At 50.5% G+C, this 12,302-nt stretch overlaps 1 protein-coding gene across 2 annotated transcripts in view; it reads left to right on the top strand.

Moving 5' to 3' along the window:
- The window catches only part of ZNF236 (zinc finger protein 236), a 152,181-nt gene extending 148,136 nt beyond the window's left edge, over positions 1–4,045 (top strand). For both annotated transcript variants that reach the window (XM_058277909.2, XM_071208593.1), the window contains 2 exons: positions 1,853–2,029; positions 2,372–4,045. In XM_058277909.2, the coding sequence (XP_058133892.1) occupies positions 1,853–2,029; positions 2,372–2,496 (302 nt within the window). In that variant the 3' untranslated portion in view covers positions 2,497–4,045. The remainder of the gene's footprint in view (positions 1–1,852; positions 2,030–2,371) is intronic.
- Positions 4,046–12,302: the final 8,257 nt, after the last annotated feature.

Genomic DNA, 12,302 nt, shown 5'->3' on the forward strand with positions numbered 1-12,302 from the left:
CCCAGAGGCCGGCGCTAGGCCCTTGCACTGCCCCCTCGTGCTTCCCCCCGCGCTGCCCCCCGCACTGCCCCGCCTCGGGGCCTGGTCCGCCGGCTCGCAGGTGTTAGCACAGCGCTTGCACGGACCAGTGCGCTGCTCAGGGTGGCGCTGCCCTGGGCGTGCTCGGCCAGGCACTGCCTCTGGACCCCGTGGCATGGTGCAGCGGCGTCCTGGCGGCTTTGGAGGCCCCTCCACACAGGCCCCTACGAACGCAGCGCTCAGCGCCCTCACCAGCTCCCTGTCAGCACTTTATTTGATTTTTAGAAACTGCTACTTCTAATTCTGTTCCTGAATTTTTTCCTTTTGTGCTTTGGAATTTTGATATGAAAGTAGCATATGATATTCCAGTTATAGTCGTCTTGTTAATTAGGTCATGAAAAGATTGATGGTGAACTCTGATCAGTATTTTAAAAGTTAGAGAGGAAACGGACTTTGGCCCAGTGGTTAGGGCGTCCGTCTACCATATGGGAGGTCCACGGTTCAAACCCCGGGCTTCCTTGACCCGAGTGGAGCTGGCCATGCGCAGTGCTGATGCGCGCAAGGAGTGCCGTGCCACGCAAGGGTGTCCCCCGCGTGGGGGAGCCCCCCGCGCAAGGAGTGCGCCCGTGAGGAAAGCCGCCCAGCGTGAAAAGAAAGAGCAGCCTGCCCAGGAATGGCGCCGCCCACACTTCCCGTGCCGCTGACGACAACAGAAGCGGACAAAGAAACAAGACGCAGCAAAAAGACACCAAGAACAGACAACCAGGGGAGGGGGGGAAATTAAATAAATAAATAAATCTTTTAAAAAAAAAAAAAAAAAAGTTAGAGAAAATCTCAAGTTGACCTTCTCTTTTTTAAAATGGGGGTTGAAATAGCTTGTGAGTTTTGTTATTTATGTGGTGGGTCCAAGCACGCAGCGTTAGTGGTAAGCCTTGTGCGTGGCTTTCCCCTCTGGGTGGAGATCCTGGGGGCCTGGCTTGCCCGCCTCTCTGGGCGGCAGCGTTCCCCTCGGCGCCGCTCCCCGCCCGTGGCCCCGAGCGGGCCAGGCCGTTGTCCTTCGCTCGCCGCGTGCAGGAGCCAAGCCTCACCTCTGCGGGGTCCCGCCCGGGGCGTGCCCCTGGGCCCGGGCGCTCCTGGGTCCCGGGTCCCTTCCGCTGCGGGGCAGGACTCGGTCCCACCCCCGCAGCCCTTCCTGCCCGGGACCTGCCGGCGCGGGGCCCCAGGCCGCTGTCGGGCTCCGCCGAGCTGTTCCGCGGGGGTGGTCGGCTCCGCGTACAGGGAGGGGCGGGCGGCGGCGTGCCGAACGAACCACGCCACGCGAGCGGCTGCAGGCGCCCCGGTGGGGCCTGGTGACCGCCGGGGGGCGCCCGGCACCTGCTGGCCGCTGGCGGATGCCCGGCGTCTGGGGGGACGCCCGGCTCCTGCTGGCCGGCGGCGCTGGCTGCGCTCAGCCCCTTCCCCCGGGGCTTTCGGGTGCCCCGGAGCCCCTGGTCTGGAGCCTCCGTCGCGCCCGCGTGGTCCCTGGCTGGGGCCTCGGGCAGGGCGCGGGCCGGGGGCGGGGCAGCGGGCGCCCAGGGAGCCCGGGGGCGGTGCCCCTGCCCTGAGAGCGGGAAGATCAGCTCAGCCTGGAAGGGACACAGGTCAGGACTCCGAGCACTGGGCACTCCGCCCTTCCCGTCGCGAGCTGCCGCCCACCCCCTTCCGGGCACTGCCGGCCGGGCAGGCCGTTGCTGTTCATCTCGCGGGCGCTGGGGCTCCCCGGGGTGAGGCGGGCACCGGGGCACGGTGGGAGCCGCGGGAGCGCGGCCCGGGACGACGCTTCGCCTCTCCGCAGGGGAGCGGCCCTTCGACTGCACGCTCTGCGAGAAGGCCTTCAACCAGAAGAGCGCGCTGCAGGTGCACATGAAGAAGCACACGGGCGAGAGGCCCTACCGCTGCCGCTACTGCGCCATGGGCTTCACCCAGAAGAGCAACATGAAGCTGCACGTGCGGCGTGCGCACGGCTGCGCGGGTGAGGAGGGCCGGGAGGCGGGCGCCGGGGAGGCCGAGGGTGGGCCAGGGCCAGGGAGGTGGATGGGGGCGGGCCGGGGGCGGGGCCCGGGGCGGTGGGGGCGGGGCCCGGGGCCAGGTCCTGTTGGAACAGGCGACTGGGTGGGGCCGCTCCGCCTTTCGTGGCCGTGGGGTGGAAGCGTGGCCTTTGCGCGACTGGGCCTGGTAGTGCCCAGTGACGACCGTCATTTTACTGTGGCTCAGATAGCCCTGGTTGTCCCCGGGTGGAGAGGAGAGCCTGTGCGTGTCAGCGGGCGCCGCCTGCTGCCCCTGAGTGACCCGTGCTTGTCTGGCCGCCTGGCAGGCCCTTTACAGGACCCCGGGGGCCGGCAGCAGCAGGACGGGGAGGAGCTGGCTCGGACCCTGCACCTGGGCGCGGCGGCGCAGGAACCGGCCGGCGAGTGGCAGGGCCTGGCCAGCGTTTTCTGATGGAGTTCTAAACTACGCTTGGAAGAACACTTCTGAAGTTCGTGAAGAACAAAGCTCTTGGAACTTCTGTGTGGAGCTTCAAGTGCGACAAATGTTAATACAGCAGTATTTTTACCTATAAAATTATCTAAAGAATCATTGTCTTTCAGAGACTTCTAGGAAAAAAACTGGGAAAAATACAAACATGTTCTCGTGTGTCTACGAATCACTGAACTCAGGTACCACACTACCACAGGCAGTTTCCTCTCTCCTCCACGGCCAGTGTATCTAGTTAGAAAAGAAGACTTTCTTAACTGGGTCTTGCTATTGTCGTAGTGTGATTTCTTTGTATTAGCAAAGACCAACGTAACCTGGACACGTAAAAAGATTTTGCTTCCTGCTTTCTGTTCTAAGAAGCAGAGCTTAAGAAACAGATCTGAGTGAGGTGCGTGAAGTTCCGAGAACGTCCTGCCCAGGGAAGTACTTTCCACCCTCTTCTCTGGGCATTTAAAGGAGTGCAAATGGAGCCTTTGTCGTGTACAGTAAGTTAACACAGCTGATATCTTGAGAGACGGCTGGCCCAGTTCTCTCCCAGTTGTGCAGACGTCGAATCATTAGCTCCTAGAATGCAGCCTCTAGGCCTGAGCGGGGAATGGGGTAAGTGGGTCCAAGTCGAGTGGAACCCTCCACGCGGGGCGATGAGTGCCCTTCTGCAGATGTCCATGGGCGGGTCCGTGGGCCAGGCGAGCGCAGAAAGCACAAGCCATACCTTGACACGAGGCGCACAGAAGTGTGCGCCTCGGAACCAAGTAACTGTGGCTCTGCCCACCTCAACAAATAAAAACCGTGCTTGCAGTTTAAGAGTAAGGATCCATAACACCCGTGGTTTTCCCCTCATGCATAAACAAATGTATTTTTTACTTTCAGGGAACTCTTTAGTATCATCAATGGTGCCACATTAAACCTGTCCGAAACTAAATCCCGCCCCACGCTGGAGCAAAGAGCAAGTCTTTCCTATAACATTCCAAAGATGGAAAACTCTTTACTTAATTTTAATTTTTCCTTTGAAATTATTTATATGTTCTATATATAAATATATATGTATATATACAGATATATGGGCCTCTGTGTGGCTGAACAGTATATTTTGTAAATACAAGCACTAGTTCCAATTACAGAAAGAGATAATCAGAGTTTTCGGCTTCCTACAAGCACTTCCAGATCAGTATTGTATTCATTTTATTAATAAATGGATATCTTTTTCATTGTAATATAAAGCTGGGTTTTATTTTTTTCCCTGAAAAAATAATTGCCTTTATTTTCTCTCATTGCCTCCTTGGTTGGTTTCAGAGGAGAGTAGTTTTATTATATATACTGTATGGACTTTGTATATTAAGAGAGAGATCACTTCAGAATCTTAAAGAGACATTTCACTGTTATTTTGGAAGGGCATCTTTTGATCTTTTTGTTCACTTTTGGCTTATGTGTATATTGATGGTGATATGGAAACTTGTTATGTAAAAATATTTAAGTCAGAAAACTGTTAAATAATATTACTTTTTTTTCCAAACTGCTTTGTGTATTGTATATTTTTTTAAGGAAAAGAAAAGCCTTATTTGACTTATTCTTGTGATTCTGGATTATTATAAATCCCAAGGTTTCCCTTGAATGTCAGTATATATACCTGGCTGCAGTCAGAATATTCAGAATAATTGTAATTATGCTAGAGTTTTAAAGATTCTTTTTTTGCACTTTTTTTTTTCCAATTGTGTGTTAAACTGTTTTAGGAATGTCGATTAATTTTGGTGACCAAATAAGCCCAAAGTTAAAACTATGGGAATATTTGTTCTTGTTGGGTTTTTTATTTTGCGTTTAGCATTAAATGCCCTCTCAGGACAGACTCTAATTCCTACTTGTATAGAAAGCCCAGTTTAGCGGATTGTATTCGTTAGTTGCCTATTGAAGTCAAGGCCTTAACAGATGAATCTAAAGCCTACTTGTATTTTGGTTGAAGAAAAAAAAAGTCTTTCAAACCATTTTGTGACTTTTCTCAATTTAATAGCAGACAAACACAAGGTATTTATGTATTTTTTGGATTAATTTCCTAATTATAAAAGCTGCTTCTTTGCAAAAACATTATAAAGATGTGATTTCCCTGGACTCTTTCATGGTGTACAAGTTGATGCTTAATTTTACTGATGGAGAAAAAGTATTCTTAGAAAAGAGATTTTTACTTTCACACATAACCAAGGTTTCAAGGCTAGGTAACTATAATTTTAGAAATACCTCAGCAGAGCATATCTGCTTTGGAATAATAAATAAAAAATGAAGTTAGAAATATGGCTAATTTTTTCTTTCAATATATTTAGTATAAAATAATTTGGTATGTGAATTAATTTCAAGTTTAGATAACTTTAACAGAAAAGAATTTTGATACTTGGTGATATCCTCTGTAAAGTCCAGACAATGAAAATTTAGCTTTGCAAGGTCTATTTGAAAAGCTTCAAAGTTTAAAAAAATTAGGATATAGGCAAGTTATGTATTAACATAGTCTCATGCAGATACCGTTACTGTTCTTAATTGTTTTTTAATTCTGGCCAATTAAACAATACCCTGATCATCTAGGTGCCTTTTGAAAGTTCCTAACTGTCATTAGCCTGCAGAGTCGATGATTTTGTGGTGGAGAAACTGTGAAGCACTTAAGCAGCTGAAGGAATGAATTCTCTTTCCAAAGATGCTGAACTTGACCTTGGGGTATAGTTTTTATGATGCTGAGGTATAGTCGAAGAAAATCTAACATGGATAGAGTCCGACCAGATAATGCGGAAGCGATCTTTTTTTTTTTCCATAGAATGGCAATAGATTAAAATAAAAACATTTATTTAGAACTGTAAATTCAAATACCCCCCCATATCCTCCAATAAATAAGTTCTGCTTTTGCCCTTTTCACTATTTGAGGTGTGTTTAGATAAGTATGTAAGTAGAAGAAAGATCGTGATGATCTTTACTTGCCAACTGGTTCAATGGGAGACTGGTCAAAATTGCTTTTTATCTTTCTAACCATGTTTTACTGCTGAAATGTGAGAAATCTTGTGCTAGTAATAAGTAATTTCCATTGTATTTAGCATTTAGAAAATGTTTCTTTACTACAATATTTCGTATTCCCCCCATTGTCAGTTTTAAGGCAATGTGAGTTTGATTTTTTAAAAAATATTGCTAGCATTCTATGTCTCCCTCTAAACGCTTCATAATATTTATGATCAGGAGATGCATGCAGAAGTACAGTTCCAGCTTGTGAAAAATCACAGGGCATTTCCGGTCTTCCCATGAATTTCCTCCTTTCAGAAGAACGTTTGTGGCTCCCTAGCATACACATGTTCACATGGAAAGAGCACCACACGCAGATTTATGGGGGTTCCATCTTTTTACGGGAAGTATGTGAGATGCATAGAATTGCTCTTCTGGTTATTGTTCTACGAGATAGTTCACGTCTGCTTTTCACAGATTTCCCCCCCGAAGCTTATTTCAATATGTGCTCTCCTTTCCCCCAATAAAATCAATCCAAGGGTTGATGTTTGCTAATTTAACCTTTTCTTAAAAACCTACTGTATGATAGATAAGTGAGGCAGAGGTAAAATTATACAATCGATATTCTAGGGTTCTCTTCTTTTTGTTCCTTAATCTATTTTCCTATAATGTCGGTGCTTTGTATTTTTTAGAGTGAGAGTTTCAAAAGTGCCTACATATATACTCCAATTTAATGTAATATTTTATATGCCTCTTCGGGGCCTCGGTATCTTTTCCTTATGCTAATGGAAATTATTTTGAAATCAAGTTGCAGTTTCTTTGTTTAAAAAGTAGAGCCGACAGAGTTTTTTGCAAGATTAGAAGGCCTGCCCCTTCCTGATGAAGACACCTCCTTGACCTTGGTGAGCGTCGTCGGCCTGTGTCATAGTTGGTCTTGCCCCCTTCTAACTTTAGACATGCTCGTGCACAAATAAGTGAACACATACCTGCTTGTTCTCTCTCACGCCGTTCCTCACCTGGGGCTCGGTGCCTGTTTATATGTGGCTGACTGATAACAGTGAAAGCACGAAAAAGTAAAGGTGAGTCTGTGTCAGTGACAGGAGCAAGCGGCAGTAATAAAAGATGGTGCTATTTAATCTTATTTACGTTTGATGCTTTAGAGCAGGAAGGCTCTTGTATTAAATCAAGATTTGTATTCTCTGACAAATTCTAAAATGACAGTGATTCTTGCATGATTCATCACTAAAGAAAAGGTTTTTTTTTAATTTACAGAAGACTTTTAAAAAATCTTCAGAATTGTTTCATGGTTTATTTATACATTGAATGGTATTACTTAATCCAATTTTGTATGAAAAATGGACAGTTATGCCAAAAGCCAATGTGCTGGCTTAAAAAATAAAAATAGTTTTTGTATAATTTAAAACTCCTGTATATTTACTTATTTGGGCTTTGGGTGAGTTACAACACTTTAGAGAGGGACGTTTTTCCTTAGTTAACATTGTCAGCGTGGGTCAATGCAATACAATGGTGCTGAATTTGTACTAAACTCAGAACCATGGGGTTTGAATAGTGTGAGAATTTCCTTCTCTGCTTGAGGATACTTGCCGTTTTCTATCTCACTTGTAAGGTGTTTGAGAGAATGGCTTGGAAATAAATGTAAGTCAGTGTCACCAGTTTACCTATTTATGGGATATGTAGGATGTTCTCAGAAATGCCAAGAGTTTACTTAGAAAAAAAATTATTTTCAAACTTTAGAAGTTTTTGCTTTTTAGAGTCATTATCCTTTTGAAATACCAGGTTAATTCCTAGATTACTTTATTCCAAGAACAGAGTATAGCTTCCATAATTTTTTAGACTGAAATAACTAAAATGATTTTGATTTTTTTCCCCCTGGACATGGCTCAGAGGAAAGGGTAAGAAATTGTTTTGTCCTTCTTGTTGCTTGTTTGTAAGAGGCATATTGCTCTAAAATGTGGTTGGTAGTGGAAGGGGCTTTTTTCCCCAACTATCAGATTAGGGAACATTTGTTCCCACTACAGTGGATTACCTCAACTATTTAAAATGCTTCTCCATATGAGTTTTTCCCGAATACTTGCTCTCTGTTATTATGGAGAGTGTTCGTATTAAAACAGTTTAAGGCATGAACGTACAGAAACTTCTTGTGCACTGGCACAGGTCAGGGAAAAAGATAGTCGAGCCTTCAGCAGGTGCCATGGGGCCTGACACTAATAGCTGCTTGTTCTTTGGCCAGTTATTTCATTTCTCTAGGTGGTTTCCCGTTCTATAAAATTAGTTGGTGAAATGTATTCCTTTCTAGCTCTAGAACTTTCTACCTCCCATCAGTTAATGGGCTGGAATGTATTAGGAAACAGTTCTCCCTGGGCTTTCTCTGACTCATCTTCCCGAGGCCATTTCTAGAGCAAAGCGGCCCTGGACAGTCCAAGGCGGTGTCGGCCCCCAGAGCAGGGCCTGGCTGCTCACCGTGCAGCGCGAGCCTGCTGCTGCTGCCTTGTAGGGGACACAGGCGGCCACGCTCAGGGCTCCTCTCCAAGAACACGGCCCACTGCGCAGGCCCCAGGCCGCTCTGCTCGGCCCAGAGGTGCCTGAGGACCCCGCGGCAGCCCAGCTTACAGGCTGGCGAGGAGGCCGAGCGCAGGGCTTCTGCTGTCCCCGTGACTCGGGAGGCCTGCGGCAGCCGGGTAACTCCCAGCACGGTGGGAAGGCCTTCGCAGCCTCAGGGCACGCCTTATTTCCCACCATTGCCGTTCTCCAAGTCCTGCTATTGAACTTCCAGTGTTCCCTTGTGCTGTTAAAACATTAAATCTCTTTAGTCCTAGGAAAGGTTCAGCAGTGGTGTGGGTATGCCAGCACTGCCTCACATACTCCTCTCCCGCCCAAGGGGGTGCTTTCTGCCTGGTTTTATGGTTTGGGGCCTACCAAGAGAAATTTTTCTAATGCAACAAATTTAGTAATCATAATCTAACAAAGTAATTCTTGGTAACCTAGCTGTCCACACTCCACAGGAAAGAAAGTCTTAGATTTACCACAAGACAGCTCGCCTTGAGGCTGTGGGCCATTTGTTGGTAAACCTGGGTCAAGCTGGATGGCAGCTGCCCTCTGCCTCAAAGTGCTCTGTTTATTCAGTTCTAAGTTATTTTTCAATCATCTTCCTCAAGGTTAGTAATCCAGTCTTTATCCTTTTCACATAATCTTTTATTTTTGAAGCAATATCACACAAAAGTTGCAATGAGAGCATGAAGAACTTTCATATATCCTTCACCAAAGACCCCGCTTAGTGAAGTTCTACAGCAGGAAGCTTCTCCTCATCGCATAGCATTTCTTCAGGGCAGAACGGGCCAGCTCCTTTGCGCAGAATAGCCCGGTGGAGGCCACACTTCCCCGGGGTCCCCTCAGGAGACAGGCTGAACGTCCAGGGCTGGTGGGGGGACGTCCGCACTTGGTGAAGAGCACCAGGCTTCCTCCGCAGCGTTTCCCCCTGTCTGGCCAATAGGCACTTGGGGAGGTAGCCCCCTGCCCCGGCCATCATCACCCACTGCTTTCAGCATCCATTCACACTTCCCACCTCATGGTTGCCCAGGGGCACTTTCTAATGTGGTCATTCCGTCTGCATTTGTTAGGGGATACTGCACTCAGGGCAGGGCTTTATCTTTCCCCCATTCTTTCGTTTCTCTTGGTTTGGGTCTCCTCGGTACTTGCCTTATTCCATGAACTATAATCTTTTTTTTAAAATCTGATGACATTTATTTTTTTTTTCACTTTTTTTATTAACGTTAAGAACACAAAGAACACTACATTAAAAAACATAAAAAAAACATAAACATAAGCAGTTCCCATATACCCCACTCCCCACCCCATCATTTTTGTAAACTGTATTTTTTTGAAGAAATACACATCACACACAAAAAGTGTTACATTAAAATTATAAGAGGTTGCCATATACCCCCCCACACTCCCCCCACACCAACAACCTGCCCCATCACTGTGGCACAGTGATCGCACTCAGGGAACACATTTTGGGGCACTGCTGCAGCACGTGGATAACGATCATCCCTTATGCTTCTCTTCACTGTGACGCTCTAGCTGTCCCACATGTGGCCAGCAGGGACTCCTTCACGGTGGCTCTGCTCGTCTCGGTGCAGCCGCCTTCCAGCCTGCTCTTGGCTTTCCCTGCCCCAACCTGGACTTAGCCATCTCCCCGAGGAAGCCTCTTTCCCTCTCATAGGAGGTGGTGCTTAGAAGCCCAGCTGGGTGCTAGGCGTGCACCGCTACCTAACACGCCTGGCGGTGCACGTGCACGTCCACTTACCATCCCTCCACGAGGGTTTCAGCCCAGCCTCCCTCCTTGACAAACGTGTGCCTCCCGTTGCCCGCCACCTGCGACGCGCCTGCTCGCCACTCGTGCTCCCCACTGCCAAGTTCACGGGCCGCCCCTGCTCGGACAGCCTTGTGCAGACAGACCCCGGCCTTCGCTGCCCCTCCTCCCCCAAGCAGGGAAGAAAGGACCCCTCCTTTTCCAAGAACAATGCGCTGGCAAGCATTTGGGAGTCCCTGCTTTGTCCCGGCCCTGGCAGGGGCCTTTGGCTGCCCGCCGCTGGGAGGCCTGCCCCCCGTCGCTCGGAACCAGCCGGCTGCCACCTTGGCCAGCCATGGCCTCGTGGCCTCACGGGAGGTGAAGGACCCCCTGTGGGCTGAAGGCAGGGCTGGCCTGGGCGCTGGTGAGGAAGCACCCATCAGCCCCGTGCGGGTACGCAGGGCCCGGGCCAGGCTCTTCAGCCCCATTGCCCGGCCCGCCGAGCATCTCTGGGGGTGAGCCCCCTTGCTGCCACTGCCCCCCACAACTGGCACGCTCTGCTCTCTGGGTCTTCTCTAGTCTTCACGTTCACCTAAAATCAGACGCTGAGTCGGGCTCAGAAGCCGAGGCCCCGGGCAGTGTGGGATGGAGTGTGGGAAGGAATCCCAGCCAGCACCGGGAGCCAGGAGCCTGAAGAGCCGAGCGCTGGGAAAACACTGGGGTGTCGCACAGCGGTGAGAAGGGGCGGCCGTCCAGGGCCAGCCCAGCGCGTTCAGGTTGAGACTGGCATGGGCAGCTGGTTCTGGCTCCAGCAAGGCGCGGGGCAGGCCGGGTCGCCCGTGCCCCCGGAGGAGGAAGCCGGGCGCAGGGGCAGCCCCTCCGCGAGGGCAGGCTCTGTGAAGTTACCTACCGTTCACAGCAGGGACACGCTCGACACTCCAACTCCCCATCTTTCTGGGCAAAGACGGAAGAGTGTGTGACTGCAAAGCCCTGGAATTTATAACACCTTGCCAAGTGTGTGGTTAATAAATAGTTGAATGAGAAAAATACACACCAAAAATTAATCAGTGGCTTAGCTCTCTTTTGTTAATTGCTGCAAGAGAAATTTTCATTCCTTTTTTTTTTTTCAGGTACAAGGCTGGGGATTGAACCCAGAACCTCGTAGGTGGGAAGCTGGAGTTCAGCCACTGAGCCGCATCGGCCTCCCTGACTTGCTTTTATCGTTGGTTCTGTTTGTTTTTCCAGGAGGCACCAGGATCTGAACCTGGGCCCTCCCAGCTGGCAGGAGGGCACTCAACGGCCAGAGCCACACCCCTTCCCCATTCACCGTCCACGGTTGTTCCGTGTCCCACTTCTCTCTCCTCCCACTGCCCAGTCTCTGAAGCCACCACCCCTGCAAGGTCTCCTCTGCTCCTGAGGCGACATCCTCCTGCAGCCCTCGCCGGGCCCCGCCCTCAGCCCGCCAGCGCCCTCGTGTCCTGCCCTGGGGCCCACGGGCCTGCACCCCGCGCAGCGCTCCTGCGTGGCGCTGGAGACCCTGCCGGCCGGCCACCGCGACTTCTGCTAAAGCATCGCCGTCGCGCTGGAGAGAGGCGGGCCTTTCTTCCACGGTGGAGCCCGGCCCCTGCAGGCTCAGCTGTTTCACGTTGTTCTATTTTAAAGCCTTTATCAGAATACTGGACGAGGTAAATCCTGTATCATTATGTAATATATCCCTGGTTTGCTATTTCATACATCTTCTGTATACATGACATCAAAATACACCTGCCAACTAAGAGAATTCCAGATTTCTCCACCCAAAGAGCTGAGGTAGAGGAAGGAAGGGGCAGGGCGGGTGGGTGCTGCCGGCCCCGGCGGGGGAGGCCCGGCTGGCCGCACCTGGGCCGTGGTGGGTGCTCGGGGGAGCGAGGACAGAGCTTCCCCAGCCTCAGTGCGCAGGGCCCTACGCTCGGCCCCGAAGCTGAGTGGCTCCCCGAGAACTCAGCGTGTCCACAGCTGCCCCGGAGCTGGGCGCCCTGAGGTTTCAGCAACGTGGACAGTTTCTTACTCTATAGTCAAAAAAGAAGCAGTGGTTCTTCCACAAAATGAAGCAAAAATCAAAGTTTCTCTTCTGAAAAAAAGAATTCCTCCAGTTCCTAAAACAGCAAAGCTGGGAACATGGCTGCATCCTCAGGAAGAGCGCCCGGAGGGGGGTCGCCTGGGAGGGGGGGGCGCCCGGGAGGGGGGGCACCCACCAGCAGGTGCTCGTGCTAGCAAATAAGTGGAAAACAGATTCTAAACGACCTGTCCAAGGCCCGCTGGGCCGCCGTCCGGGACGCAGGGACGCGGCGGAGACCCGCCTCCACTGTCCCTGCGCAGGAGCCCGAGCCCCGGCCCGGGGCGGCAGGACGGGCTTCCGGGGGCGCCCTGGAGGAGCCCCTCAACTGCCGCCGCAGGGGTGGGGGCGCTCGCCGCCCACAGACAGTGCAAAACGAGACACCCGTGCAAA

The sequence above is a fragment of the Dasypus novemcinctus genome, chromosome 16 (genome assembly GCF_030445035.2).
Source record: "Dasypus novemcinctus isolate mDasNov1 chromosome 16, mDasNov1.1.hap2, whole genome shotgun sequence".
Classification (NCBI taxonomy): domain Eukaryota; kingdom Metazoa; phylum Chordata; class Mammalia; order Cingulata; family Dasypodidae; genus Dasypus; species Dasypus novemcinctus.